The sequence below is a fragment of the Colletotrichum jinshuiense genome, chromosome 8 (assembly GCF_051148585.1).
Source record: "Colletotrichum jinshuiense chromosome 8, complete sequence".
In the NCBI taxonomy this organism is placed as follows: Eukaryota; Fungi; Ascomycota; class Sordariomycetes; order Glomerellales; family Glomerellaceae; genus Colletotrichum; species Colletotrichum jinshuiense.
In genome coordinates, this window is record NC_139315.1 from 3,645,566 (window position 1) to 3,671,475 (window position 25,910).

Genomic DNA, 25,910 nt, shown 5'->3' on the forward strand with positions numbered 1-25,910 from the left:
AACTGGTGCCCCAAGGCGCTATTTTCGCCAAGACCTCCCGAAATGCCCATGTTATTCTCCACCTTTACTCCGCACTTCAACAATACGTTATTTGTCCTATTCTTCAAAACTGAGACAGGCGTCGCGGCAGCAGGCCTCCTTGAAGAGGCTGCAGCTAGCAAAGCTGCTTATAGATGGGGTTATAGCTGCTTATCGAGGCGGGGGAAGCAAGCCAGAGGTGTGACAAGCCCCATCCTTCTCGACGGCGGACCCCTCGTCCTCCACGGCGCCCGCTTCCTCGGCCAGCAGGGCCGGCTCGAATGCCAAGGGCATCGTGGAAAACTTCAAGGGCCTCTGTTTGTACAGCTGCGACTTTCAGTCATTACCCCGCTGGCATGTGCCTCTGCTCAGGGCCCGCCGTCGAGCCCGTAGATATCCCGGAGCTGACTGGCCAACACGGCTGTCCAGATGACAACGTTGCCGGGGGCGAGGACCACGCCTACTGGTTCGACCTATTCGAGTTCACATGCAGCCACTGGTACTGCCTCCCTCCCCTCCCCCGGGCTAGCAAATACTGCTGAGATATGTCGTGTCATACATAAGCTTATTTGTTGATATTGTTGGATTACTCAGCCAGAATACAGGAAACCGGCCAGCAGCAGCAGCCGGCCGCGGCAACGGCCGCGGCAGCGGAACCCGGAGATCCAACCTCCGGGCCGCCAACAGCGATATCTTCACTACTGCTGCTGCTGCCAACCTACCTACTTTCTCCTCTCTACACACATATACAACCACCAGAATACAGTACCAGTTTGACCTTTTGTTTATGTTCGATTACTTCCCGTACGGGTAACCTGTTATTCCAACAGATATAATGTGAGCGATATTTCGGTATGATTAGCTAGAATTAGTCTCGTTCTCCCACGGCTATATACCTATGTAGGTACATCGTCTATGGAGTAGTATTGTACAGCAGGCCGTTTACATGCGTACAAATCTTTATGGTCTTTGCATCGGGAAATGCCAATAGTGATTGTCCCGAACCAATAACTTGTTCCACAGCGAAAGCAAGCTCGTTCTGGTCTTGCCTCTGCATTTATTTGGCCGTCAAGAAGATAGGAAAAAGAACATTACTTGAATCACGGAGACTCCCCCAACGTGAGAATAAAAGTGAAGATAAGAGAAGGTGGTCACTCAGCGGGATCCGTTGATCGGTCAGTGGGTGCGTAAAGTGATCAGAAGAACTAGTGAATATGGTCACTCCCGCAATTACTATTGGCTCAGTCCAGGATTAGACTCCCTACACTTGGGCATAGCATCACCATATAACACCAAGGACCAACGGACGTTTAGGATACCAAGAATAATCAGCCTAGTGTAGTACCTTAGGATAATATCCCCCTAGAATACCTTCCATAGCTCTTCAGTAACCAACTTGTGATTCATTCTCACATGACTCTCAGTATCCTTCATTAGTGATATCACTTACCTACGACCTGGTTTAAACGTATGACTGATCGCCATACCTTCTGGGACCTAGATCTAGCACAACGACTTACAGCACGTACGACTACTTTTACGAGTAACAACCTCGGCACACTGTTAGCAGAAAACACCACTGTTGGATACCTAACAGTAACAGTATTCCACTGCCTAGTTGTCGTTGTGATCATCGCCGTAATCTTAATGCCGCGGTCAACGTAGCAGTTTCTAAGGGTGACTGAGTGTGTTGCTAGTTGCTGCTTAAGCGATCAGCGCGTCTCCACTATGTAGGGACAATTAGTTAATATAAATCTGCATAGGTATCTGTTGGAATCACAGGGTATCTGTTGTATACAACAGGACTGCCCGTATGGGCTGGAGCTCGCCGAATATCAATATGGTATATTCGGAAGCTGTAAATCGGTATGTAAAAGGGAAAGTAGAAGGTTGGCAGTGGCAGCAGCGGAAGTGTAGATATAGCTGTTGTCAGCCTGGCTGCTGACCGCCTGCCTGTATTCTGGTCACGTAATCCAACAGTATCAGTACTGGAATCAAAATAGTTAAAAATCTTGGGATCTAAAAGGTTTCTTTCGATTAACTCTTACACAAAAGAAAATACCATATCCATGGGGTTACGCGTCTTGGATTGCTGCTGCTGATGGTGTGACCTTCACATCCTCGGCCAGAATGGATACATAACCCTGTTTGAACTAGAACTGATTCATGGCGACGTTCCAGATGACGGACTGCCGGGCCATTTCCAGCAAGCCTAGAGTGTGAATATTCAGGATGTGACAGGTACAGGGACAATCGACGAGGAGTCGCTAGGATACAGACACTAGCCATTGTGCTGATTCGATATTCGTCGTGGAAGCAAAGATTGCGGACGTTGAGGGAAGAGTCCTTCTCAGAAAATCAGATCTTCCAATTCTCCCACAATGCAATTTCGCTCGATGCACTTCTTAATTGGCTTAATACTCAACATAATAGCAATTTGAATCCGGGCTCACGGACCATATGCCAAACCAATGCCATCTTATCAACGGAACAGAGTAGTCGGCTGGCTGACCTACTCCTTGCATTCACCGACGACATTCGCCTTATTACGAGGAGAAATTACTGGAATCTTGTAGCAAGAAACAAAAGATATGATTACAGGGTGTTTCGTCATCTGTTATGGCGACTAGGCTATCTTATTGCCGGTAAGTTCTGTTACTTTGTTAAAGAAGCTAGGTCGACCGTGTCACGTTTGTGGCCTTTTAAGGGATACCTACGACTCCATTGAACATTTCTTTTTAAGGGAAGATGCGGATTCCCCGATACATAAATATGACAGTGAGTTGTCTACAAGCTATGGCTCAGTTTCCTATGGATAGTTGGATCTCACAGTTGGTTAGCATGTGAGGGAAACTTTCAACAGCCGCAGGGTTGGCAAAAAAAAAATTGACAAACTAGAGCATGATCGCAAAGATTAGATAAAACAATGTAAGGGGGTGGCATGGAGACAGAGTAGATATAGAGGTAGCATTGAGGAATTTAGTATGCATTGGAGAATGCCAATTGTTATAGTCGCTCAGCCAAGATGAACAAGTGTGGTTTAGAGACGGTAAAATATTCACAACTATTGTGTTGGATTACCCGGCCAGAATACGGAAAGGCAGTCAAGCGGTCAAGCGGCAGCAGCCGGGCCAGAGATTTCACCTCCGGGCTGCCAATGGGGATATCATCAACTGCGGCTTCCGCTGCCTACATTTCCATCTTTCTATTCTACACACACAAGGTCGCCGATTTCGAACATGGAGATTCTTCAGCGAGCTACCCAACAGAACGGATATTCTGTGATGACAACATATACGTAGAAATGTCACATTTAAATATCGAACTAACAGTGGACTCATTGTATGGCCCGAGGCGGCTGTTGGGTGTAACTCAAGGGGGCTCTGCTTCTATGTTTTTCTGCCTCAGAAACCTTTCCGAATACATAGAAATTACAGTATGAAGACCGTATATGCATGCCGATTCAAGCACACGCCATCCAACGAAAAGACTCTTGGGGCGGTGTTGTGGACGAAAAACGATATTCGGAATGCTGCCTGATCAAGATAGTACTCGACACGGAAATAGGATTAAGCATGAATTGTGGCTGCATTGGTTCATAAGACGATAGAGGGTGGCTCTGTAAATTGTTGAGGGTTGATGGGGCCGACGTGTAGCGATAATTGCGGCCGGAGGCTTCGCCGAAAGGACGTGTGCCTGGCGGTAAGGAATGGGAGTTAGTAACTTTACATCAGCTTGCGACGAATCCTCAGAATGGAATAAGAGACATACATGTGAACTCGGCTCTGAGACTTCGTTGCCTTCTGTGGAACGCCCACCTACATAACGCCCATGCAGGTGATATCAAAGCAATGAAAGCAGCAACGATAGCTATGATTGCTTCCGTCGAAATGCTTGCCATCTGGCTCCTTTACAATGATCAAAAATATAGATATAGGGGAGTGGCCGGTGTTCTTGCTGGGATCTCTTGTCGAATATGTTCGCAACTTCTGAGAACAGAAGTTAGAAAAGGAAACAAAACGAGTCAAGACGATATGGTATGTTCCTGGGAGGTAAGAAGTTTGGCTGACCGGGCGATGTTTCCAGGTTAAACCCCTTTTAAAGTGCAGTTTAGATACATAACACGCCTAGAAGAACGATAACATTTTTACAAGACGGTATAATGTATTATTAGTGAACAGATGATCAATAGAGCAGAGAAGAGGGGAGCAGAGCAGAGGGGAGCAGAGATCACCCAACCCCCATCGTGGCTTATTTTGCAAGGTTAGGCCGCATATAAGTACTCTTACATAGACACACGCTGTGCAACCCCCATCGTGGCTTATTTTGCAAGGTTAGGCCGCATATAAGTACTCTTACATAGACACACGCTGTGTATGGACCTGATGGAGACGTTAAGGGTATGTATGACAAGGACGACACGCTATTGGTGGTAATTGCGCGATCCAAAAGTTGGTAGAGAGAGATGCATTTAATTGGTCTGCCATGCCCTTACACTGCCACTACCAAATAAAGTACTGTTCAATCAATGTGAACCGGTAATTTGATATTACTTTATAGGCTGTTAGGCTGGCAGTTTGGCCGAAGCTGGCGGAGTGCATGGATGAGATGGGGCGGAGGATGTCGTCAAGGTAGTAAACGTCGCAATTACCGCTTAATGTACCGATCTAAACCCGGCACTCCCTCGACCTTGAGCAACAAGACCGGATGTGAAGGATCACTCTCGGGCATGTGATGTTAGGTTTCTCGATGTACGACAAGCTGCTAGAACGGGTAGTGTTTTTTCTATCAGACTTTGCTGGCAGCTTTACTAACCCTCCTATACCCCCAAGACCGTTACATTTTACATGACCCCAACTCCAAACCAAACCCACGCAAACCTCGTAGCTCATGACAACCACACACGTCCTCCCCCAACTTACAACCCCGCGGCCAGGGTGTACCCGCCGTCGACGGCGACCGTCTGGCCGTTGAGGTACTGGTTGCAGGCGAAGAACAGCACCGTCGCCGCCATGTCCTCGTCCTTGCCGGGGCGGCCGGCGGGGACCTTCTCGGCGTACTTCTCCCTGGGGATGGAGCTCTTCTGCTGGTCGTCGGCGGGCTCCTTGGTGGTCATCTCGCTGGGGAAGACGCCGGGGGCGATGCTGTTGACGCGGACCTTGAGCCCGTTGGCGGCGATTTCCTCGGCGAGCATGCGGTTGACGTGGATGGTGGCGGCCTTTGACGCGTTGTACGAGAAGTGGTGCTGCGACTTCTTGATCATGCCGCTGATGCTGCTGATGTTGATCACGGTGCCGGACCAGCCCGGGTGGCGCTCGGCCGACTTCTGCAGCAGCGGGAGGAGGCTGGCGGCGACGTAGAAGACGGCGGCGACGTTGGTGCGGTACGTGTCGGTCCAGTCGTCGAACGTGGACGACTCGGCGCCGAACAGGCTGGCCTTCATGTCGCGCGCGCCGTCGCTCTCGACCTCGATGGCGCCGCTGGAGATGCCGGCGCCGTTGACGAGGATGTCGAGCGACGCCTCGCGCGACTCCAGCTCCTTGGTCAGCCGGTCGATGTCGGCCTTGTCGGTGACGTCGGCGCGGAGGGCGAGGATCTCGCCGGCGATGTTCTGGTTGTACGTCCGGACGGCGTTGTCGAGCTTCCCCTGGTCGCGCGAGGTGATGTAGACCTTTGCGCCGTTGGCCGCCAGCGCCTGGGTGGCCATCAGGCCGATGCCGGTGCCGCCGCCTTGCGAGTGGCGTGTTAGTGGGCGGAGAAGGGGGAGGGGGGGGGTTGTGTCGCCTAGACGAGGGGGCATGAGAGATGTGACGTACCGGTGACGAGGGCGACCTTGCCGGTGAGGTCGAACAGGTGGTTGCGGTGGAAGAAGTCGTTGCCCTCGGGGCCGGCGGTCTTTTGGCCAGACATTCTGGACTGTTGTTGGTGAGGGTATTTGGTGGTTGTGGTGTTGCTGTGGAGGGTTGGGTAGATACGGTTGCCGTTGCTGGCGGAGAGACTGCTGTGCGTGGTTGTGTAAGAGAACCTCGAGTTGGTGTTGGTCGCGACGGTGTAAGTAGTATAAGTAGATTGTGTTTTCAAAAGAGACCTCGAGGTCGGCAAGGGCAGCCGAGGGCGGCACTTATACCTCGCAGCGAGGCGGGAGGCGGAAGCAGTAGATGATCTCATCGCCGTCCAAGTGTAATGGGGGGGTCCGACCACCAAATGGCACCAATTGAGTGAGAGCCGCGGAAGGGGGAAGGGGAACACAAACCCGTCCTCGCTAACGCACGCGAACCAAGCTGCCTAAGGGAAGCAGACCCCCGGAGCGGGATTCTTATCCCTCTTACCCATCGAGATTCCCGCCGGTAAATCGACATTGGGGGGAAAAAGAAGCAAACCCGGGGGGGCACGAGTTACGTACCGGTGATGCCAGCGCGCGCCTGCGGAACGGGGTCGGTGAAGTCCCCATGACGACACCCCTCCGCCAATCCCTGTGCGATTGGGGCGCTGCGCCGGGGCTGGCCACGCCCTCGGAGGGAAAGATCCGCTCAATAGGCGTCTTTCCCCCGCCGGTTTGGCAGCCCAGGCCGGCCGGGTGCGAGAGTCAAAAGCTGAGCCGCTTCACATCAGGCGGTACGTACCGTCGTCTTTCAACGCCATCACAACATGCCATTCATCACCGGGCTCTGGCGGTCATCAATTGGATCAATTCACTCGACTCACACATCTAAAGATAAAAACATGGAATTGAAAAAAAAGTACACTCTTGCTCTTCTCGCCAGATGGGCACTTGCAAAAAACGACCACGCATTGTTCTATCTTGTCTTGCAGTAGTGCATCTTCAATACCCGTCTGTAAAAGCGTAAAGGGGTAAGTAAGAAGGGGGAGGGGGAGGAAAAAAAAACCCCAGTCCATCCTCGGGGGGGTATTTATTTTATACACACTAATACAAGCACCCGCCGCCTCATATCCTACTATCGTACGGTAATATGCTGAATGGCGCTCTTCCACTTTTGCTCGTCGGTCCTACACCAAAAAAAAGTCAGCATGTTATCATGTCGCACCCCCCGTGAGATCCGGGGGTGGTGGTGGTGATGTTGGTGTTGCACTCACTTGTCAAACTTCAAAATCCTGCCCAGGACCGGCACGAGCTGCTCCCGCAGCTTGTTGTCCTTCTGCTCCAGGAACTGCAGCATGATGGTCTTGAGGTACATCGTGTCCGCCGACCCGCCGCCGCCGGCGGCCCCGGCCGCGGGGCCGCCGTTGAGCCCGGACCGGTTGGAGTCCATCGAGCTCCGCCCCGACGTGACGCTCGCGCCGAGCTTGGCCTGCACCGTGCGGAGCTCCTTGCTGACCTTGTCGAACCGCTGCTTCGACTCCTCCAGCAGCCGCCTGAGGTCCGACCTCTGCTTCTCCGCGTCCCGCACCTGCTGCTCCGACGCGTCCAGCGTGGACCGCAGGTCCGACACGGCGCCCCGCATCTCGTTGACCTCGGCCTCGGCCTTCTCCTCGACCGCCTCGAGCTCCTCGCGCCGCTTCCTCCACTCCTTCTCCTTGCGCTCGAGCTCCTCCTTCTCGCCCGACAGCGTCTTGACGTCGCGCTCCAGGTCCCGGATCTTCTGCTTGAGCTCCTCCGTCTCCCGCGTCTTGCGCCGCGCGAGCGTGCTCGACTCGTCCTCGATGCGGTCGCGCTCCTCGATGGCCGCCTCCATCCGCGCCCGCATCTCCCGCACCTTGCTGTCGGCCCGCTCGTCCACGTCCGCGAGCAGCCCGCGCATCCGCTCCGCCTCGCGCGACCGCTCCGACAGGTGCTTCTGGATCTCGGCGAGCTCCTCCTCGAGCGCCTCCGACTGCGACCGCGCCTCCTTGAGCTGGATCGACAGCTCGCCCGTCTGGTCGCGCATGCTGCTGAGCAGGCCCTGCGCGTTCGAGTACTGCTGCGTCTTGAGCTCCGCCTCCTCCTGCAGCGACCGCTTCTCCTTCTCCAGCTTCTCCACCTGCTCCTCGAGCTCCTTGACGCGCGGCCGCAGCTTGTTGGCGTCCTCCTGCACCTTGGCCAGCTCCCTGGCCGTCTTCTCCTCCTTGGCGCTGAGCTCCACCTTCTCGGCCTCGGAGCGCCGGAGGTCGCGGGCCGAGACCCGCTGCGTCTCCTCGACCCGGAGCCGGCTGTTGGTCTCGCTGGCGAGCTTCTCGCGCAGCGACTTGATCTCCGTCTCGCGGTCGCTCGCCAGGCGCTGCGCCCGCGCCACGTCCGACTTGAGGTCCTTCTCCTTCTTCTCCAGGCCCCGGAGCTCCGTGTTCTTGGCCGCGAGCTCCTCCTTGGCCGTCTTGAGCGCGGCCGAGTCCTGCCGCAGGCTCTTCATCTCGGGCTGCGCCTTCTGGAGCACCTCGCGCAGGTCCGTGAGGTCCTTGTACCGGCTTTGCGCCAGCTGCTGCGCCGCGCCCAGGTCCGACTGCAGCGTCGACGACTTGCTCTTGAGGTCCTCGTACTCGCGCCGCACGTTGTCGTACTCGCCCTGCAGCTTCTCCGTCGCCTTGGCGTCGTTGGCCGACGACCCGAGCTCCTTCTCGAGCTCCTCGATCCTCGTCTGCAGCGCCTTCTTCTCGGTCTCGAGGTCCTTGATCTTCTGCCGCGCCACCACGTGCTCCTGCCCGATGTCGGTCAGCTCGCCGCGCAGCGTGTCAATCTCCTCGCGGAGGTCCTCCTCCGTCTTGCGCTGCTTCGTCAGCCTGTCGATCTGGGAGTCCTTCGTCGAGACCTCGTCCTTCAGGCGCGTGATCTCCGCCTCCAAGGCCTCCGTGTCGACCTCCTTTGCTTCTTCGACGGCGGGAGGCGTCTCCGTGCCCGCAGTCGCGGGCGCGGGGGTCGCCGCGGCCGCAGCCGCAGCAGGACCGCCCTTCTTCTTCTTCTTGTTCTTCTTGGCGTTCTTGGAAGCACCACCCGCGCCGGCCGCCGCTGCGGGCGTCTCGGTAGGCGCAGGGGTCGTAGGCGTCGCCGGTGTCGCCGGCGTGGTGTCAGCCGCCTGCTTCTCCAGCTGCTTGGTGAGCTCGGCAATCTTGTCCTCGTTGTCGGCCTTCTCCTTCTTGACGGTCTCAATCTGCTTGTTCAGCGTCTCGATCTTCTTGTCGACCTCGGCCTTGGCAGCGAGGACCTCCTTGACGCGAGCCTCGCCCTTGTCCGCGCGCGCGTTCGACTCGGTGAGCTTCGACTGCACCTGCTTGGCGTCCTTCTTGGCAGCTTCGAGTTCGGCCTTGAGCTTGGCCTCGACGTCCTTGAGCTGCTTCTGCGAGGCCTCGAGGCGATCGCTGAGCGACTTGATCTCGGTGTTCCTCGCCTCGAGCTGCGTCTGGAGCGAGGTCGTCACGGCCGCGGCGTCGCGCAGCTCGCCGGCCTCCTTGGTCGCCTTCTGGAGGCTCTCGGTGAGGTCGGCGCTGGACTCCTTGGCGGACGAGAGCTCCGTCTTGAGCGAGTCGACCTCGGTCTTGAGCTTCTCGATCTCGGTCTCCTTGGCGGCCATGTCGGCCTCCAGCTTGGGAGCCTCCTCGTCGTACGAGAAGAAGTCGCCGCCGGCCTCCTCGGGTTTGTCCCCCTCGGGCTCCTGCGCCTTCTGCTTGGGCGAGAAGATGCCCAGGGCCTGCTGCAGAGGGGACTTGGTGGCGGACGGGTCCGGGGACTTGGCGGCCGCGCCGTCGTCCTTGGTGTCCGTGGCGGCGTCGGTCTGCGCCTTGGCCTCTTCGGTCTTTTCTCCGGCGGCCGGCGCCTCGGCCTGCGCGGCCTTCAGCTCCTCGACCTCCTTCTTGAACTTCTCCACGTCCTTCTCGGCCGCCTCGAGCTTCTTTTTGAAATCGTCCTTCTCGATCGAGACCCTCTTGTACTCGTCCATAATCATCTGCTCCTTTTGCTTCAGGGAATTCAGGTACTCCACCAGGGCCTCGGGTTCCCGGATGGAGCCCACGCTGGTGTGCTCCTTGAGCACTCGTTCGAAGGGTTCGATGGAGGTGGCGCGGCCGTGGGCGATTCGGTAAGATCGAAGAAGCTCTACGATAAGATTAGCACGGCAATCTTTCCTCGGGGCATCCCCTCCTCAACACCCGCAGACGATGCACGCACCTGGATACGTCTTCTCCAGCTTCTCCAGCTTGCGAAGCTTCAACCGGACCTCGGGGGACAGCTCCGGCGCCGCAGCCGGCGCGGCGCTGGTTGCGCCCTCGGCATCGTCGGCCTTCTCCCCGTTCTGGCCCTCCTCGGCCTTGTCCTTCACCTTCTCGTCGCCCTTGTCGTCCATGGCGTCGGCCGCCGGCTTCGGCGTTCCGGCCCTGCTGGGCTCCTCGCTGTCGTCGAGCGCAAAGGCCGCTTCAAAGACGGCCGGGTCCGGGTTCGAGGGGCTGGCGCCGCCGTCGTCCTTGGGGGTGTCCGCGCCGCCCGCCTTCTTGGGGCGAGGTCGTCGCGCGGGCGACTGGTTGCTCCGCGACGTCGAGTCGGACCTGCGCGGCGTCGTCCCCGGTTCGATTCTCTGCCGTGCCTGCTCCTGTCGAGCCTGCTCCTCCGCAATTGTCCGGTCGATGGCGCCCTTGAGCCTCTGTTGGAAGCCCATCATTGTCAGCAACGGTAACCTTCGAGCAGCGTCATGCGTGACGGAGGGGGGAAAGCAGCAGCAGGCGCAGAGCTTGCACCAGCAAAGAGGGAAGGAAAAAAACAGGGCCCTTTTCAATGGGACGGACGGGAAAAGAGGGTTTTCGGGGAGGGGCAAGAGACGGACCTGGAACATGTTGCCGATCTAGGGATGATGGGATTACCCTGTGACCATGGGCTCGTGTACTTCTGACCGGGCAGGGTAAATCGAGAAGCTATGCGCAGAGGTCGATGGCGAGGCGCTGCATTATTGGTGGGCGCAATGATTTCTGCGGGAGTGTGTATGTTGAGGGAGCGACGGATGGGGGTGTGGGAATGTGTTCTGGAGCACTACAGCTTTGTCGGCGTCGATCCGTAACGTAGGTTGAATGGCGAAGCAACCGATGGGGGGGGAGACGCTTCGTACATCCAATTCACAAGTGTCCTCACCTCAGCCTTTGTTTAGCTGTTCCAGGTCTCTCACAGAGCCGGGGCAGCACGGACAGTGGGGACCTCTCTGCCTGTGCTTGCGTTAGCTGTTCAGCCTCAGCACTAGCCACATGTGTCTGGGTCCCCTGGGCGGTGCCCCTCCCCTCCAATCCGAAGCTCGTCTCCATCCCCCACAGCCCGTTGTGACGACGACACCGGTGCGATGCGACGACAGCTGTGGACATGCGACACGTAAGTGCGATATTTAAACCCCCTCCCAAAAAAATACGAAGAAAATAAAAATAAAAATATGTGTGTTTTTTCATGACGTGGGTTTATGTTATGGAATATTGCTGTAGCGAGCTAGCGGCCCATTGGCCGCGGACAAAACGGAAATAAATGTAGAAGACGCATCATTTTCCACCCTTGCCCTTGCGTTTCTTCGCGCCCGCCGAGGCGCCGCCCTGTCTCCCCGTCGTCCTCGCCCCCCCGTTGACCTGGTCGTCGCCGCCCTCCTCCTCCTCCTTGATGGAGGTGCTGGACTCGTCGCTCTCGGAGCCCTTGAACTCCTCGCCTGCCGACACGTCGTCACCGCCATTCCGCGCGCCCAGGACCTCCTGCAGAATGCGCTTGCCCTCGTCCATCTCGCCGTTGGTGGCCCCGCAGCCCATGCACTTCCACGTGCCCAGCTCCGACAGGGCCTTGGTGCCCGGTGGGGCCTGGCCGTTGACGAGCCGGCACCGCTGGCAGATGAGGGCGATCCTGTTTTTCGAGGCCGTCTCGTCCTCGCCGAGGAGGAGGTCCATGATGCGGTCGTACCAGTGCGACGAGCCCGCCGCGCCGTCGGCCTGCGCGAAGTGCTGCGACTGCGCCGGCGGGGGCGGCGGGTGGCTGTAGGCGTTGGGGGCGAACTCTTCCGTGGGCTCCAGCCCGCTGGGCGGCTGCTGCGGGCGGTGCTGCTGATGCTGTCCATGCTGGAACCCGGGCGGCGGCGTGCCCTGTCCGGGGAAGGGGCCGTCGCGCCGCTGGATGTTGGCGGTGGGCGGAGGGGGTATGTTCGTCCGGCCGCCGGTGGTGCCCGTCTCGTTGTGCCTCGCGCCCTGGCGCGGCTTCTTGTCCTCGTCGCCCGCGCCCTGCTTCTTGTTCTTGCCCTTGCCCTCGCCGCCGCCGTATTTCTCGAGGAGCTCCAGGGTGGAGTCGTACTTGGTGGCGTCCTTGAGCTTCTGGATCGTCTTCGCCCTCTCCGTCTGCTGCTCCTTGAGCCGCGCCGACAGCGAATCAATGCGGTAGTTGAAGAAGGCCGTGACGGTGGTTCGTGTCAGGTAGATCCTGGGCACGCGGGTCAGTACTTGGAGGTGCGCAAACGGAGTTCCCGGTCCGTGGCGCAAGGGGGTGGGTGGCGCCGCGCGGGGGGGGGAAGCAACGTACACGACCGGACCTCCAGCGATGCCGGTCCATTCCCAGACACCCATGCTGTTCCATCCCACGACGAGGAAAATGACGATCGAGTAGACGAGGTATGCGAAGGCGAGGTAGAGCGACCAGAGCACCCTGATGCGACGGGAGGTCGCCCGCGCGCCATCGAGCCTCCCCTGGGTGTCGGTGATTTTGGCCGAGAGGGCAGAGAGCGTCTTCTCAAAAGAGGCCGGGGAGGAGTCGTCGCCCTGCAACAACAGCGTCAGTCGAGAGTCCACACGACGGGGAGAGAGGGGGGAGAGCGCAGGGTCGCAAACGTACCCTCCAGGGCCAAAAGGAGACCATGACGAAGAAAAGATGCGAACACGTGCCGTTCTCAAAGCGGCATTTCCCGAGGCGTTCGGACTGCGAAAGAGACAAGAATAGAAAAAAAAAGTAGGGATAAAAACAAAAAAGGGAAGAAGTTGCAGGAGAATGCGGTGCGGTTGCGCAGTATGAGATCGGACGAGCAGAGCCGTCGTAATGGACCCCCGTGGCAGCAAGGTTGAAGGAGCGGGAGGCTGGAAGCTGGCCTGGGAGGGGAGCTTCAGGAAGCGAGGCGAGGGCAAACGATTGAAGAAGAAAAAAAAAAGGGTACTTGCCAGCTGTTATGACGCAGCAGCGGCAGCCACAGCAGCTGTGTGCCGTCAGCAGCTTGAACCCCGGGGCGACCTGAACCTCCAGGCGCTGCGGCACTGGGCAAGGGACAAAAAGTGGGCCCCTCGCCCAGCTGGGCACAGCTAGGCCGTCCAGGCTCTAGGCCCTAGTGTAGAGCTGTGCTTTAGCGTCCACCCAGCAGGTGCCAGTCCAGGGATAGCTACCCCAGCATTTCACCGGCATCACCTTGCTGGCCGAGGTGAGTGTGGTCGCTTCACCGAGGCGCCCAAAGCAGACGGCCTCACGAACGGATTTTTCTTTTCTTCTCGACAGTTATAAACATCATGCACAATGCATCAATTCGGAAACGGGTTGAATGGGCCACATTAATAATGCCCGAGTAACTACCTATGCTGGGATTTCCGCCTGGATTAACTGGCTGGCTGGTATTTCTTATGACACCTAGCAGCTGTCGCGACTCACCGTGTTGGATGCTGTCCGCTTAGACGACAATAGCCGCCTGCTTCTTCTCACCGAGGCGCTCACGTCCAAAGATCGTCGTCCTCCACCATGTTCCAAGCCTCGGTCCGAATCTCCAGGTCAACAATACTCACCAGCCTCTTCAGCACTTCCAGCATCTCCTCCGTGCAAAACACCCGCACCCTCGCCTCGTCGCTCATCCGCCGCAGCCTGTCCCTCACGAGCTGAACCATGGCCACCTCGCTCTCCTCTGACTCGCCGACAACGGCCGCCAGCGTCGCGTCAAACCTCTGGTGGACAAGCCACTTGACGTCCTCGCCGATCGTCGCCAGGAGCTGGCCCCTGATCTCGTCCGCGAACCTGCTGCGCTCGAACTCAAAGTTGTCGTGGACACTCTGCATCACCATAGCACGTATCTCCTCCCTCTGGTGGAACCTGGCAGCTTCGGGGCTCGTCCACGTGCCGTTCTGCATGCGTGCGTCCCCCTCCGTGTCGACGCTGCGTTTGGACCCGGATGACGCCGGGCTGGTCTCCAGCTCGACGACCCGCAGTCTCGTGACGGTCCTGTTGCTCGGGGGGGTCTTGAAATCGTCATTTTCACCGGGCGAGGAAGGAGGCCGGTTGATCGGCGTGTGCGGACGACGGAGCAAGGCTGGGGTCGCAGGGCGGGACGCGACGTGTTCTGGTCCTTTGTCAATGCAGTCCAGGTCTGCCAGTATCTCGGCCGAGGGGCGAGGCCTGAGGGCCCGGCGGGCGTTGAAGGGCGGGAGAGCCTTGCGCAGCATACCTTGGCTCATGTCTAGGCGGAATGGATCCGCCGACGCGCTCGGTTCGTTGCCTGCCGGGATTGGGTCGTTGGCGGGCGCCGGAGGACGCTCGGTTCGGCAGCTCTTGGCGTTGGGCATGATGGATGTGAAAACGGACCTGGAATAGGGTGAGTGCTGGATGTATGTAAGTGCTTTCTTCTTTTTTTCTCCTTTTGCAATGTTGTGATAGCAATGCCTGGCCATTCGCAGCCAGGTCGGGTGGGATTATATAGCCACCAGGCTGAGTTTCCTGGTCATCCCTTTTTTTTTTTTTGACTCTTGAACTACTCATCGCGAGTTTGCGAAACCGTGTAGACAGTCAATCACCAACAGAGCGTGAGTGCGGCGCAAAGTCACAACGCCTGTTCACCAGCAAGCAACTGAGCGGCCCAGACTCCCAGGATCGCTTGATCCACAGGCGTTGGGTTACCAGAAAAGCATTACGCGTGTTGGGGAAACAGTCAAAGGAATCGGTTTGCGTAGGTGTGTGTGCTGGCGCCAAGTCACTCCTGCTGCCAAATTCGTACACCGATATGCATGTCTTGACTCGGAGACCGTTGGTTTTTACGCCAACGTCTGTCAGGCAGCAGCAGGCCGCAGACCGGCATGGAGCCCACCCACACAACTCACCCGCGGCCCGTGGCAGCAACTGTCACATCCGGAAGAGCAAACTGCCGTCCGCCGCCAGGCTCGACATTTGGATCGAGATTGAGGCGCTCGCTGCGACGGCGGGGGGGAGGACGAGCCCATCCAGACCATCCAAACCAGCGCGACTCAAAGTACAAGCAAGCTGCGCCCAACCTCCTTTTTCTTCTCGGCCGGTTGGCCGCTCCCTCGAGAGATGCGGCTGCAGGGTCCTATATGTAGGGTCTGCCGCTCAGATCATGCAGGCAAGCGCTCCGGAACGCCGTCCGCGGATGCAGGCAGCGTTGCAGTGTATGTAACGGACATTACGGGCGCATTTTTGCTGTTTTGTTTTCTTTCTCTCTCTCTCTCTTTTCTTTTCGGGGGTTGCATGTGTCGTTGCAATTCTGAGCATTCAGTTCCGCCGAACCACAAAGTGCCCACCTCCTGCGCCGGAGGGTGGCTGAGCCCGGCTGGCAGCAGCAGCCGGGCTGGAGGGAGTCCTTCGCGACCAGAGCAAGCGTTGCAAAGCGGGATGGACGGCGATTGTTGTTGCTTTGGCCCTCCCCTCCCCTCCCCCCACAGCTCAGCAGACGGCGAGTGACAACTTCGGGGTTTGAAAGCTCGGCTCGTCTGGCAAGGGGAGAGGGAGAAGCGGGGGGGAGCCAGGAAGGAAGCGGTTTCAGCACCTGTGTATTGTGATGTAATAATTCGTCTTGATCATCGCCAATTTCTGCTCGAATGGGTAGGAGGAACGAGTTCAACTTGGCCCCCCGGCCGCCGCCCGCCCGTCACGCAGACGCCATGTGAGTTTTTTTCAGCTCGTTTGCTTGCCATTTTGTCGCTGGCTCACAAGTGAAAAGTGACATCTCGCCGACAGTGTGTATTCGGAGGTGACGGGATGGTGCTGTGCAGACGGTGCCTAGAACGCGATGGAGCCCGAGGTCGCGGGGTCGGAGCTGAGCTCTGGAGGGTGTAAGTGAGGAGAAGGATGTGCGGTGCGGTGCGGTGCAGGGAGCCGGGGGGGCAGGCAATGTAGCAATCCGTCGGGGCGATCAGCCCTCTCTCCGGCAAGTGTGAGGAAGCAGAAGACGGTGGAAGGACGCACTCCGCAGACGATCCCGCCCGCTGCGACTGCGGCAATCCAGGCCAGCTCAGATCATAATCAAAATGTGCTGGAGGTGTGGTGTAGTTGTGTGTGAGTGTGTGAGTGTGTCTGTGTGTGTGAGTCAAGGAAATGATTGACGTCGTCGTGTAGTTCGGTCGCACGGCATTCATCGCACCGGCGGTTGCACATGTCGCCGTCCCATTCGGTGCTAGTGGCTTCAACGTCTGAATTGAATTTCCCGAAGATCAATGCCGTCATGCCAAATATCATAAAAATAAAAACAATCCCCATGTGGCAGGGGACAAAGGAGAGAAAGAGAGAAAAAAAAGGGACAATTAAAAAAAACAATGGGGATCTCGCAAATGGATCGAAGATGGATCGAGAAACACGGCCACCGAGAAAACTGAGTAGCGGCACGGGAACAATCGGGAGGACTTGTCCAAGGCAGCCGGAAGATGTCGAGTATGTCACTTTCTGCTGCGGGCTGGGCGCACAGGTACGCGGTCGGCTAACACTGGCATGTTCCCCCTCCCCATTGGCCCCGGTCTGGGCCGGCCCTCGTTCGATTCTCTCGGGGCATGGGCTGTTGGCAGCGCCGTTCGACAATGCAGCAGAATCAGACCACTTTGACTCGTTCTCGAACCAAACACCCCTCCAAGCATCCAGCAACCAACACACTCTTTGACCACACTCATCTCACTGCTCAACCGGCCGTGACCCCTTCTCATGTCCCGCGATCCATTCCAATGTAGCCTACGGGTACGCTCTCAGCCTTAGCCTTAGCGAGCTGGCAAATTTTTTCCAATCTGCTCCTCTCCATTGGGCGGCCGCCTCGATTCGAGTCGAGCCGCCTTGGGTAGAAGCGAAGCGATTACGGGGATCAATCAATCATGGCTCCCTCAACACACGATCAGTGCCTGCGGCCTTCGCTCGCTCGTCCGTTACCGAGGACCGGCGGGACTTGCTGCTAAATTCGCATCCTTCGGCCCTGTATCTCGGCGCCCTCGGGGTCTGACTGAGCACCCCAGCCCAGGCGAGGTAACACAGCTGCGCTGGATTGGTGCGCTGAGGCAGCCAACCATCCGGGTCCGTCAGCGGTCTGGGGGATCGTCCAGGGCCGGGCGACTTACATGCTACATGGGCTACGTGGTATGGTATAGGAAGCACCTACGCCAGCACGGCGCAAATCGCCGCCCAAGACGGGCAAGCAGCTTCTCTGCCTCTTGGGACTGATTGCCCGGCAAGCCATGGTCTCGAATCCTTCGCGACGGGGTGCTGGGAATTCTGCTGTCCGTGCCAGGGAAGTGGCATCAAGTGGGTAGCGTGTGGGAGGGGAGGGGACCCTGGAGATCTCGATCCCATAATGCCTGTCCTGTCTGTCGCCTGTCACCCACTCAGACCAGACTGGATTCGACGCCCAGCACAGCAGAAACGCCAGAAGCAGAAGCACCACCATGAGCAGCTGCTTCGACGGCAAGAAACCATATCAAAGGAGAAAAAACATCTTCACCTCCAGGGAACGACGTCAGTGCCCACCGCACATCATGCACGTCAGGAATCCCTCCCCTTACCGGACACAAGTGCTATGTGCGCACATCTCTATCTGCCCCTTCACCTGGCCGGCCCCATCCGCCAATTAGGTAATGCTTGACATGCAACTTGTGACGGCTTCACGACTCACACCCCCTCCCTCCATCTCGGTCAACATGGACGGGATCTTGGTTTGGAGCCCTAATTAGGTCCTGGGGCTTGGCCGGCCGGTCGACTTGACAGGCTTGGCTGCCTTTGGGCGGTTCCTTGACACAGATTCGTTCCATCGCACGAGATTGAAGGCACAGTCGGCACCACAAACCAAGGTCGACATGTCCGCGTTCCAAGGTTTTCGAGCTACGGCAATTCTCCGTCAACCGCACGCACGCACGCGCGCAGTCTGCCGTCGTCAGATCCCATGCAAGATGATGATGGCGTCTACGGCCCAAGGTGGCATCTGCTCGCCGTGAAGCGCTCGCTTCCGAATACCCTGCCCTCCCATGGCCTCATTGCCGTTCCGCAATCTGCCTACGGTAGCAGCAGTCGTCGACATGGGCAACGGTGCAAGTTGGCAACGGCTTTGCTCTTCTCCCGCCAAGCTCCCGAAGTGCCCCTCTATCGTTCTATTCTCTTTCCATCTCGTCGTGTCCCGTTCCGGGATTTGCACTAAGCCACCCCTGACCCTGCTCTGCCCTGCTGGTCTCGGGCTCTCTTTTTCGCGCCTAGCTTGGTCTGGATTGGGCGTTGGCGCGCACGAGGACGTGGGCAAGCAAGCACCGACTAATTAGTTTGTTTGCTCAACCAAATCTGCGTATGTATTGTCGTGTGCGCCTTGGCAGAAGAGACATGCGCCGAAGACGGGGCAGGCATGTAGGTAGTCGATCCGTACCTATACGACTGCGCTCACTACGCTGCCTGCTCTGCCCCTGGATGCTTTCTCGGCGCAGGTGTATGCAGAGGAAAGGCAACACAACAGAAGCAGAGCACCATGAGTTCTTCCTTTTCCGTCTTCACTACACCACAGGTCGCATATTCAACAGGCGCCACTAGTCAAATTACCCACTGGCGAATGCACAGCACACACACCCACCGAGTTGTTCCCGCGACGGCCAGCCGGTGGCCCTATTCCCTATGGCACACCCCTGGTGCATCCCTGCCAGGAACGCCGTCCGTATGGACCGCTTCTCTTCACCCAGGCCGACGTGGGACCCCCCGCCGTGCATGTGTCAAAGAGACTCCCCACTGCACATCTTATGTCAATCATCAGTCTTTCCACCGTCGGATCCGTCCGCCCGCACCATGAGCCCCGGCACCACATCAGCCTCGGGGACCTGCTGTCGTACCTTTTTTGTCACATTTCCCTTTGTTGACCACCCCGTGCCCATTGCTCTGTCGTATGACGAGCCCGTCCATCGCCAGTTTGTTCGCCGTTCCATCCCGCGCCCGCCTTACCATCACCCCCATTCTCGCTGCCCACCCTACCCGCATCCCAGCCGGAGCTCTACCCCGGCTCGCGAGCTATCCTTGGCCCTCCATGGGTGTGTTCTTTTTCCCGTCTTCACCTGTCTAGTATATAGCTTTGCCTTCCGTCTGTGTCTCCCCACCCCTCACAGCCTGTCCACACTCGAACCATCAGCCTCGATCAAAGTAACATCACGCCTCCCCCTCGCCATCGGCACTTCAAGCACACATATCTGAACACTCGCTCCCATCAACTCATCCGAGTAACGCCACCTCCTCCATACTCAATCAATTCGATTCCTCCAGAACAGTCCATCGTCAGATCCCCCCCTCCCACACCCTAGTCGACTACCCCTCCATGAATCGCACCATGGCTCAACAACAATCCTTCGACTACTATCAAGTACCTCTCCCTCAGTCAATGGTATGTGATCTCTTTTTAGCCTATCATTCCTCTCCCCTTGATCTACGCGACCGGTGGCCTTTGCACCCATTGGTCTCGCCCGCAACCTCAATTCACTTCCGCGACCTTGTCCACATTTAACTGACTCCCTCCCTCAGAGCCCCCCGGAGCTCTCTCCGCTCTCCTTCTACGATAACCAAGGCGACTTCAGCGCCGACTCGGCACCATCCCGCGGCTCCCCAGTCTCCCCCGTGTTCCCCGCCTCCTCCTTCCAGCTCCCATCCGGCGGCGACTGGCCCGCCTACTTCGAGAAGCCCGCCCTGTCCCCGGATCTCGACGTCTTCTACGGCGAATTCGGCAGCCCCATGTCCTTCCTCTCCTCCCAGAACCTCACCCTCAGCCCCACCGCCAACCCCGCCGACCTCATGTCCGACAGCGTGACGTTTGGCCGCGAGGGCATCAACGACACCCAGCCCCTCTTCCAGACCCTCGACGCCCCTGCTCGCCCCCAACCCCGGCAGCAGACCAAGTCCCCGCGTCTAACCCGGACATCCGCCCCCGTCGCGGCCCGCCCAGAGCAATCCCGCCTCCAGTCCCAAAAACAGCAGCAGCAGCAACAACAAGTGCAAAAGGCCGCCTCCCAACCCCAGCAACGAACCTCCCCCCGCGGCAACGACCTCAAGCGCAAGTCCTCGGCCTCCTCAGCCTCCTCGCGCTCCGCGTCCCCCGAGCCCCCCGCCCGCCGCACAAAACACGCCGAGCCCTCCAAGAACCCGCACAACATGATCGAGAAGCGCTACCGCGTCAACATCAACGAGAAGATCATCGCCCTCCGCGACGCGGTCCCCTCGCTGCGCTGCGTCGTCCAGCAGACGGAGAACCCGCAGGCCGCGGCCGAGAGCGACGAGGTCTTTGACGTCGTCGAGGAGCTCGGCGGCCTGATGCCCGCCCGCAAGCTCAACAAGGCCACCATCCTGAGCAAGGCGACCGAGTACATCACGCACCTCGAGAAGAAGAACGGCCAGCTGTGGAAGGAGAACGCCGAGCTCGAGAAGCGGCTCGCCGAGGCGCAGCGGTGGCAGCGCGCGCAGGCCGAGGCCGGGCCCTTTTGGAACTGAAATCCCTCAAGGACCGAGAACGCAGAAAAAGGAGCCCGCCTGCAGAGACAGTAGCAACAAGAAGCACAATGCATTATAGAAGGGTGTCGAAACGGCCTGTAAATATTGCGCGGAAAGAGACAAACGAATAGAACGGAAAAAGAAGGTGCGATCGGCGGGGCGACACGAGAGAAAGAGGGCGGTTGGCAGGCTGTTTGCGACATTGTTTTGGCGTTTACGGCACGGGAGGACTGGGAGAAAACTGTATACCACGGGGATGAGCGAGAGCTTCATCATCAAAGGGCGTTTTTATTTATATCTATTTGTTCATCGTTTTGTCCGAAACCCGCTCGGGGCATTTGGTTCTCCCAGAGGATACGACTGGTTCTTTTTTTGTCATGTTTTCTACATTTTTTCTCTTTGTTTTTTTCCGTGTTGGATTTGGTTCTGGATTAACGACACTACCATACCACTCCCCGCTTTCTTGCTTCGCATCAAGGAAATGCGAATAATGAAGATACATGTTCCAAGCAACCAAACGTCCGCTTTCCGTGCCCCCATTGTCGTCGTGATGCACACTCGCACGATTGTGCGACCGGGGAGGGAGCGAGCAAGCTTCGGTAAATCACTACCGGCTTCGAGAAGCATCCTCCCCCCTCGCCTCTGAGATATTGCAGTGCGCACGGAAATGAAACCCCCCAGGGGGTGCCGATCGTTCACGGCTCCCCGCCGACGAAAGTGTTTCTGCTCATGCGCTCCGCAAGGCCCCCTTCCCCGCCGACGTCATCGCCCCGACAACGCGCTGTTGCGACGGCAGGACGCAGGACTGGCCGGAGACGCGGGGGGAAGAGGGCCGGGGGAGGTGTGTCCATATGAAATACTGACGCAAATGGGTTGAGGCGTGCGACGCCTCCCGGCGGTATCCGGCGCGGGACGGCGGAAGCTACGTCCGTCGTGCCGGCCGTGGTCGCGCGCATCGTCGTATCGGGCGGGCCGAGGGGGCGTGTCGGGGGTATAGCGAGCGCGGGGGGCGTGGTTTGTCGCGCGGTAATTCTGCTCGGGTGCGCCTCGGCCGAGACGGCGTTCGGCCTCGGCGCCGGTCGCGGGGTCGCGGGTGTATGTGGCGGGTGCGGGGGCGAAAGGTGGGGCAGCGGCGTACGGCCGACGCACCGGCGCAGGGGCTAGCTTCGTTCGGGGCCGGGTGGGGTCGCTCGCGTCGGGGGGCGCACGGGCGTATTCTGCGCGCTGGAGGGCTTCCCAGTGCGTCAGCTCCCAGGCGCGCTGCTCCTCCTCCCAGAAGCCGCCGCGGCGGTGGTGCTGGCGCCGGGGAGTGCCGTTCCTGCGCGCCCTGTCCGGCGATGAGCTGGAGGCTCGGATCGAGTCCCAGATTGCCTGTTGCTCTGCGTCGACGTGCTGGGCGGGGTGGTGCGAGACTGGGCTTCCGGGCGGCGAGACTTTGGTGGGCTGCCGAGGCGCGCTGAGGTCTGCGCCCTGGCGCCGCTGCCATTCCAGGATTGCGTTTGTCTCGGGGGATAGGGCGCGGGGGTGGCTGGTCCACGACTGGGCGGCCGCGCTCCCGCCGCCGCGCGGTGAGCCCGCGGTGCGGGAACTGGAAGTCGGGCGCGGTCTGTCTCTGGTGTCGCGGGGAATGTCCTCGATAGGTTTGGTGGGGCCGGGGGTTCGCTGCCGGGTGTGGCCACCACCTCCGGCAGGGTCGAGCTCGGAAGACGGGACCCTAAAGGGGGGCCGGTAGAGCACAGAAGTGTTGCCGTTGTGGAGGTTGATGTTCATGTTGGTCCCCTGAATGATGACTCCGCTGATCGTGTTGCGCGTGTGTCTGTTTCCGGCTCTCATTGCCGAGTTGCCCTGGAGGGAATGGGTGTTGCGATGGACGTATTCGCGTTCGTTTTCGTGAGGGGCGGTTCCTGGACTGAGGTCGTGGTGTGCGAATGCTTCCTCCGGGGAGACACACTCTAGACAACGATCTCTGCGAGTGTTTTCTTAGACGTGGTGTTGCGATGGACGATGTGAGAATCGAGAGGGAGGTGGAGGGAATGGAAAACCTACCCGCTGGAAGACACGCGGCTCGGGCGCTGGCAGTAGACTTCCCGACGTCCGTCGGGGCGGAAGCGCGACATGATTGCAACCTTCAGGTCCTCGAACACCATCCTCGCGGCTGTTGTTGACGCTGTTTTTTATGATGCTCAGGGGAGTTGTTAGATTAGGAGTGATTCTGTCGCGCAGGTGCTATAGCAATAAAAGAGGTTGGAAAGCGGAGTGGCAAGACTTGGCCTTGTGCGCAAAGAGATCAGCATCAGCGCCAGCTTGGCCTCTTGGAAGGCGCAGAAGGTTGGCAGAAGGGAGAAGAGGTTGAGAGGTGCAGTTTGTACTGTGTTTTATTTATAATAGGAAGCGAGATGGTCAGGTGAAAGAGTGATCTCAAGAACAACCTTAGGTGAAGTGTATATCGTAGCCCTTATCTCCTCTATAGGAATCAGCGTGAGTGTTAAAGTATGGCTTCAGATTGTGATTGTTATTCATCTGAAGTCATGCTCTTGGGAGGTACCCTTGTTCATTGGCTTCAGTACTGTAAGCGGCATTCACCTGACAGCGCCAGGTGAGTAACCCATCAAAGTGAGGTGAAAGAGTTTAGTCCTTCGCTATTTCACTGTCAGGGGCAGAAAATGTGATGGTCTCCTGCTTCACACATTTCCGCCCATGAAGATAGATACATACATCAGTGGCGTGGATCTGCAAAAAGATACCTTAATTATCACCATCTGTCTAGACTTTTTCTTCAGAAAATTATTGCTTAAATATTTTATCAATCATCCAAAACTTACCGTGAGCTCATCCTAAAAAACAGTCTCCAAGATCACGGTCAAGACCACCGTGAAGAGGAATGTGAGGAAACGCCACTTACCAGGGGCCCCATATAAGCAAATCTGTCGTATGCGGTTCGCGATCATTCACCTCACGCCTAGGAACCGCAGTGTGAGTCCCTCGGCCCATCAGCCTGAGCAACATCACAACGAGCAAAAATCCAACCGTGATGATGGGCATCAGCCGGAAGACGAAGAGAATATACCCGGGAAGCCTCGCCACGACCCACAAGCACAAAGCAAAGCAGGCGACCACCTCCCGGAGTTCTCTTAATTTCTGCAAAGGCGTCGCAGGCGGGTCATCCAGAACCATGCAGAGCACGTAAGGGGTGAATAAGACAACGGGCGGCACGAGGATCTCCGACGCGGAAAAGTTGGGGGATTGGCCTGGCAAGATGGGAATGAAGCCGGAGAAGATTAGTATGCCTAGACCTACTAGGGTGACCAAGACCTGGTAGGTGGGATGTGTGATCATGCCGGGCTGTTTATGAGGTTGGTCGGGTTTTGGGATCGGGCTGATTGGTTGCTTCACACAGAGTGAGTGCATACAATGGTGCCTTTATAGAGATGGCTGCCGCGAGAGTACCATCAAATTTGAAGGGCTTGGAGAACTTTGCATACTCAAACGGCATTGTCCGTGGAACATGACACTGGCTCAACATAGTTTTGAATTTTCGCATTGTACCCTTTATTCATTATAGTTGATTCTTGGCGCACGCATTTATGGACAGTATTTGTTCTTGCCTTTATTCTTTCTAACAGCGTTCTTTGGTGCTACTCGACTCTTTACAAGATAACCATCGAACTGAATCGAATAATCGCAATTGAGGAGCGTTCTACTTGAGCTCTAGAAGTTTCCCGGCGCTTTTCGTGCGCGACTCCTCTAAAGGGTGCCCTCGGAAGGGCTGGCGCCTATATCCTGTGGTAGCTTGAAACCACGCCCAAACCGGTCAACAAACTCCTTCGCTGCAGTGACCCTAGCTTCCCCCTCGCTAGCACGAGGGGTCTTGTCGACATCTTTTCCGACATACCGGACGGTATCTTGGTCCAATTGGGTCAAGGCCTCGATTGTTTTCTGGTAGCTTTCGTCGCTTATTTGTCCCCCCACGTAACGCGCCTGGCCTTTAAGGTTGACTCGTCTCGCCACAACGAGGTCTTTTACTGTTGAAACAGAGATGCCGTAACTATTGTCGCTCATTGTGATGTCTTCAAAAATGTTGGTCCGTTCTAGAGTTAAAGACTCGCCTGCATTCGCAACGACATTCATGCATTGGCGGATGCTCTCCTTCGTTTCTTGCAACTGAGCGAGCTGTGTAGCTTCGTCGACGGATAACTCGGACGTCAGCCCCATGGACGTCATTCGCTTGAGGATGTCGTTCTCGTGATTTTGAAGCCGCGATACGAGGTCATTGAGGGAACCTTTGGTGGCGCCCAAGCCGGTTTTAATGTACTTGTGTGCTGAAGGCTGCTGCGAAAAGCTCGGGTGCTCTTTGGATGTCGATTCCAAGCTCTCAATTTGAGCAGCCAGTTGCGAACACATTATCAGGCCTTGCTGGGTGCTCTTTTTCTCCTCCCACATGGCCAAGATTTCGTTACTGTCCACGGAGGTGGTGTCTTGTACACCAGCAGCTAAGCTTTGTACTCTCTCATCCAGCCGTTCAAGATGCTCTTTTAAATCATGATTCGTGTCACGAATCAAGTCTTTGTACTCCTCGAGCACGTTAGGTGCCGCCGAGGTAACGACGCATCTATGATATTGCCGTTGATTAGCTGCTCTTCCGATAAATATAGGTTGTGGTCCATACAAGTTTGCATTAGCCAGAGCTATGTTAATGGTAGATTTATATCCGGCCAGCATCTCTTTGAAGTCAGATATGTCCCCCTTGAGATATTGCTGACTGATCCAGTCCCGGATGCTTGGCCGTGATGCGTTGGAGTGCTTCGTGCACCGAGCGATGAGCTCACCATACTCCTCGCAAGTCTTTCCGCAGCGGTACAAAGGAAGTTTAAGGGGTTCGAAGTTGAGATCGGGGTTGTTGGAGACCGTTTCCAGGAGGGACTGCAAGACTCCGGTCAAATCGGCCAGTTCATTTTTGAGCGCGCGGGCGTTTTTGTCCTGGCTCTGCAAGTCGCGGATGGTCTTGTAGAGGATGGTACTGGACTGGAAAGCAAAAGTCACCAGCGCTACGACGCCGGACGCAATACTGAGGCCATCTACCATCGTGGCAGCACTCGGCAGTCGCTATTGAGGCGGGGACGAAACTCGAACACGGCGGACTACGCTTTTTAGGTGTGGCTGCTGCGGGGAATATCTTAATGCCGCAGAAGTGCAGCCCAACATGAGATCATTACATAATACGGTGCAGTTGGACGTTGGTTGGAGAGACTTGAGATCTGACCAATGACAGCCTTGTTGGGTTGGCCGG

General features: G+C 57.3%; 7 protein-coding genes across 7 annotated transcripts; 1 reads left to right on the forward strand and 6 right to left on the reverse strand.

The window, feature by feature from the left end:
* Window positions 1-4,936: 4,936 nt before the first annotated feature.
* EsH8_VIII_000963 (SDR family NAD(P)-dependent oxidoreductase) lies at window positions 4,937-6,186 on the reverse strand (the record flags this gene model as incomplete). Its single annotated transcript, XM_083270005.1, has 2 exons — window positions 4,937-5,748; window positions 5,835-6,186. The coding sequence occupies 2 exons, from the start codon at window positions 6,184-6,186 to the stop codon at window positions 4,937-4,939; spliced, it is 1,164 nt and encodes a 387-aa protein (XP_083129773.1).
* A 788-nt stretch (window positions 6,187-6,974) lies between these two features.
* EsH8_VIII_000964 (uncharacterized protein) lies at window positions 6,975-10,769 on the reverse strand (the record flags this gene model as incomplete). Its single annotated transcript, XM_083270006.1, has 4 exons — window positions 6,975-7,026; window positions 7,114-10,039; window positions 10,112-10,580; window positions 10,761-10,769. 4 exons carry the CDS (start codon window positions 10,767-10,769, stop codon window positions 6,975-6,977), a joined length of 3,456 nt encoding a protein of 1,151 aa, XP_083129774.1.
* A 685-nt stretch (window positions 10,770-11,454) lies between these two features.
* EsH8_VIII_000965 (lunapark family zinc ribbon domain-containing protein) lies at window positions 11,455-12,802 on the reverse strand (the record flags this gene model as incomplete). Its single annotated transcript, XM_083270007.1, has 3 exons — window positions 11,455-12,370; window positions 12,470-12,705; window positions 12,779-12,802. 3 exons carry the CDS (start codon window positions 12,800-12,802, stop codon window positions 11,455-11,457), a joined length of 1,176 nt encoding a protein of 391 aa, XP_083129775.1.
* An 833-nt stretch (window positions 12,803-13,635) lies between these two features.
* Window positions 13,636-14,583, reverse strand: EsH8_VIII_000966 (uncharacterized protein; the record flags this gene model as incomplete). The annotated part of the gene is made up of 1 exon (XM_083270008.1): window positions 13,636-14,583. One exon carries the CDS (start codon window positions 14,581-14,583, stop codon window positions 13,636-13,638), a length of 948 nt encoding a protein of 315 aa, XP_083129776.1.
* Window positions 14,584-19,472: 4,889 nt separating this feature from the next.
* Window positions 19,473-20,623, forward strand: EsH8_VIII_000967 (uncharacterized protein; the record flags this gene model as incomplete). The annotated part of the gene is made up of 2 exons (XM_083270009.1): window positions 19,473-19,526; window positions 19,664-20,623. 2 exons carry the CDS (start codon window positions 19,473-19,475, stop codon window positions 20,621-20,623), a joined length of 1,014 nt encoding a protein of 337 aa, XP_083129777.1.
* A 762-nt stretch (window positions 20,624-21,385) lies between these two features.
* EsH8_VIII_000968 (uncharacterized protein) lies at window positions 21,386-22,770 on the reverse strand (the record flags this gene model as incomplete). Its single annotated transcript, XM_083270010.1, has 2 exons — window positions 21,386-22,589; window positions 22,670-22,770. 2 exons carry the CDS (start codon window positions 22,768-22,770, stop codon window positions 21,386-21,388), a joined length of 1,305 nt encoding a protein of 434 aa, XP_083129778.1.
* Window positions 22,771-24,367: 1,597 nt separating this feature from the next.
* EsH8_VIII_000969 (uncharacterized protein) lies at window positions 24,368-25,705 on the reverse strand (the record flags this gene model as incomplete). Its single annotated transcript, XM_083270011.1, has 2 exons — window positions 24,368-25,232; window positions 25,290-25,705. The coding sequence occupies 2 exons, from the start codon at window positions 25,703-25,705 to the stop codon at window positions 24,368-24,370; spliced, it is 1,281 nt and encodes a 426-aa protein (XP_083129779.1).
* Window positions 25,706-25,910: the final 205 nt, after the last annotated feature.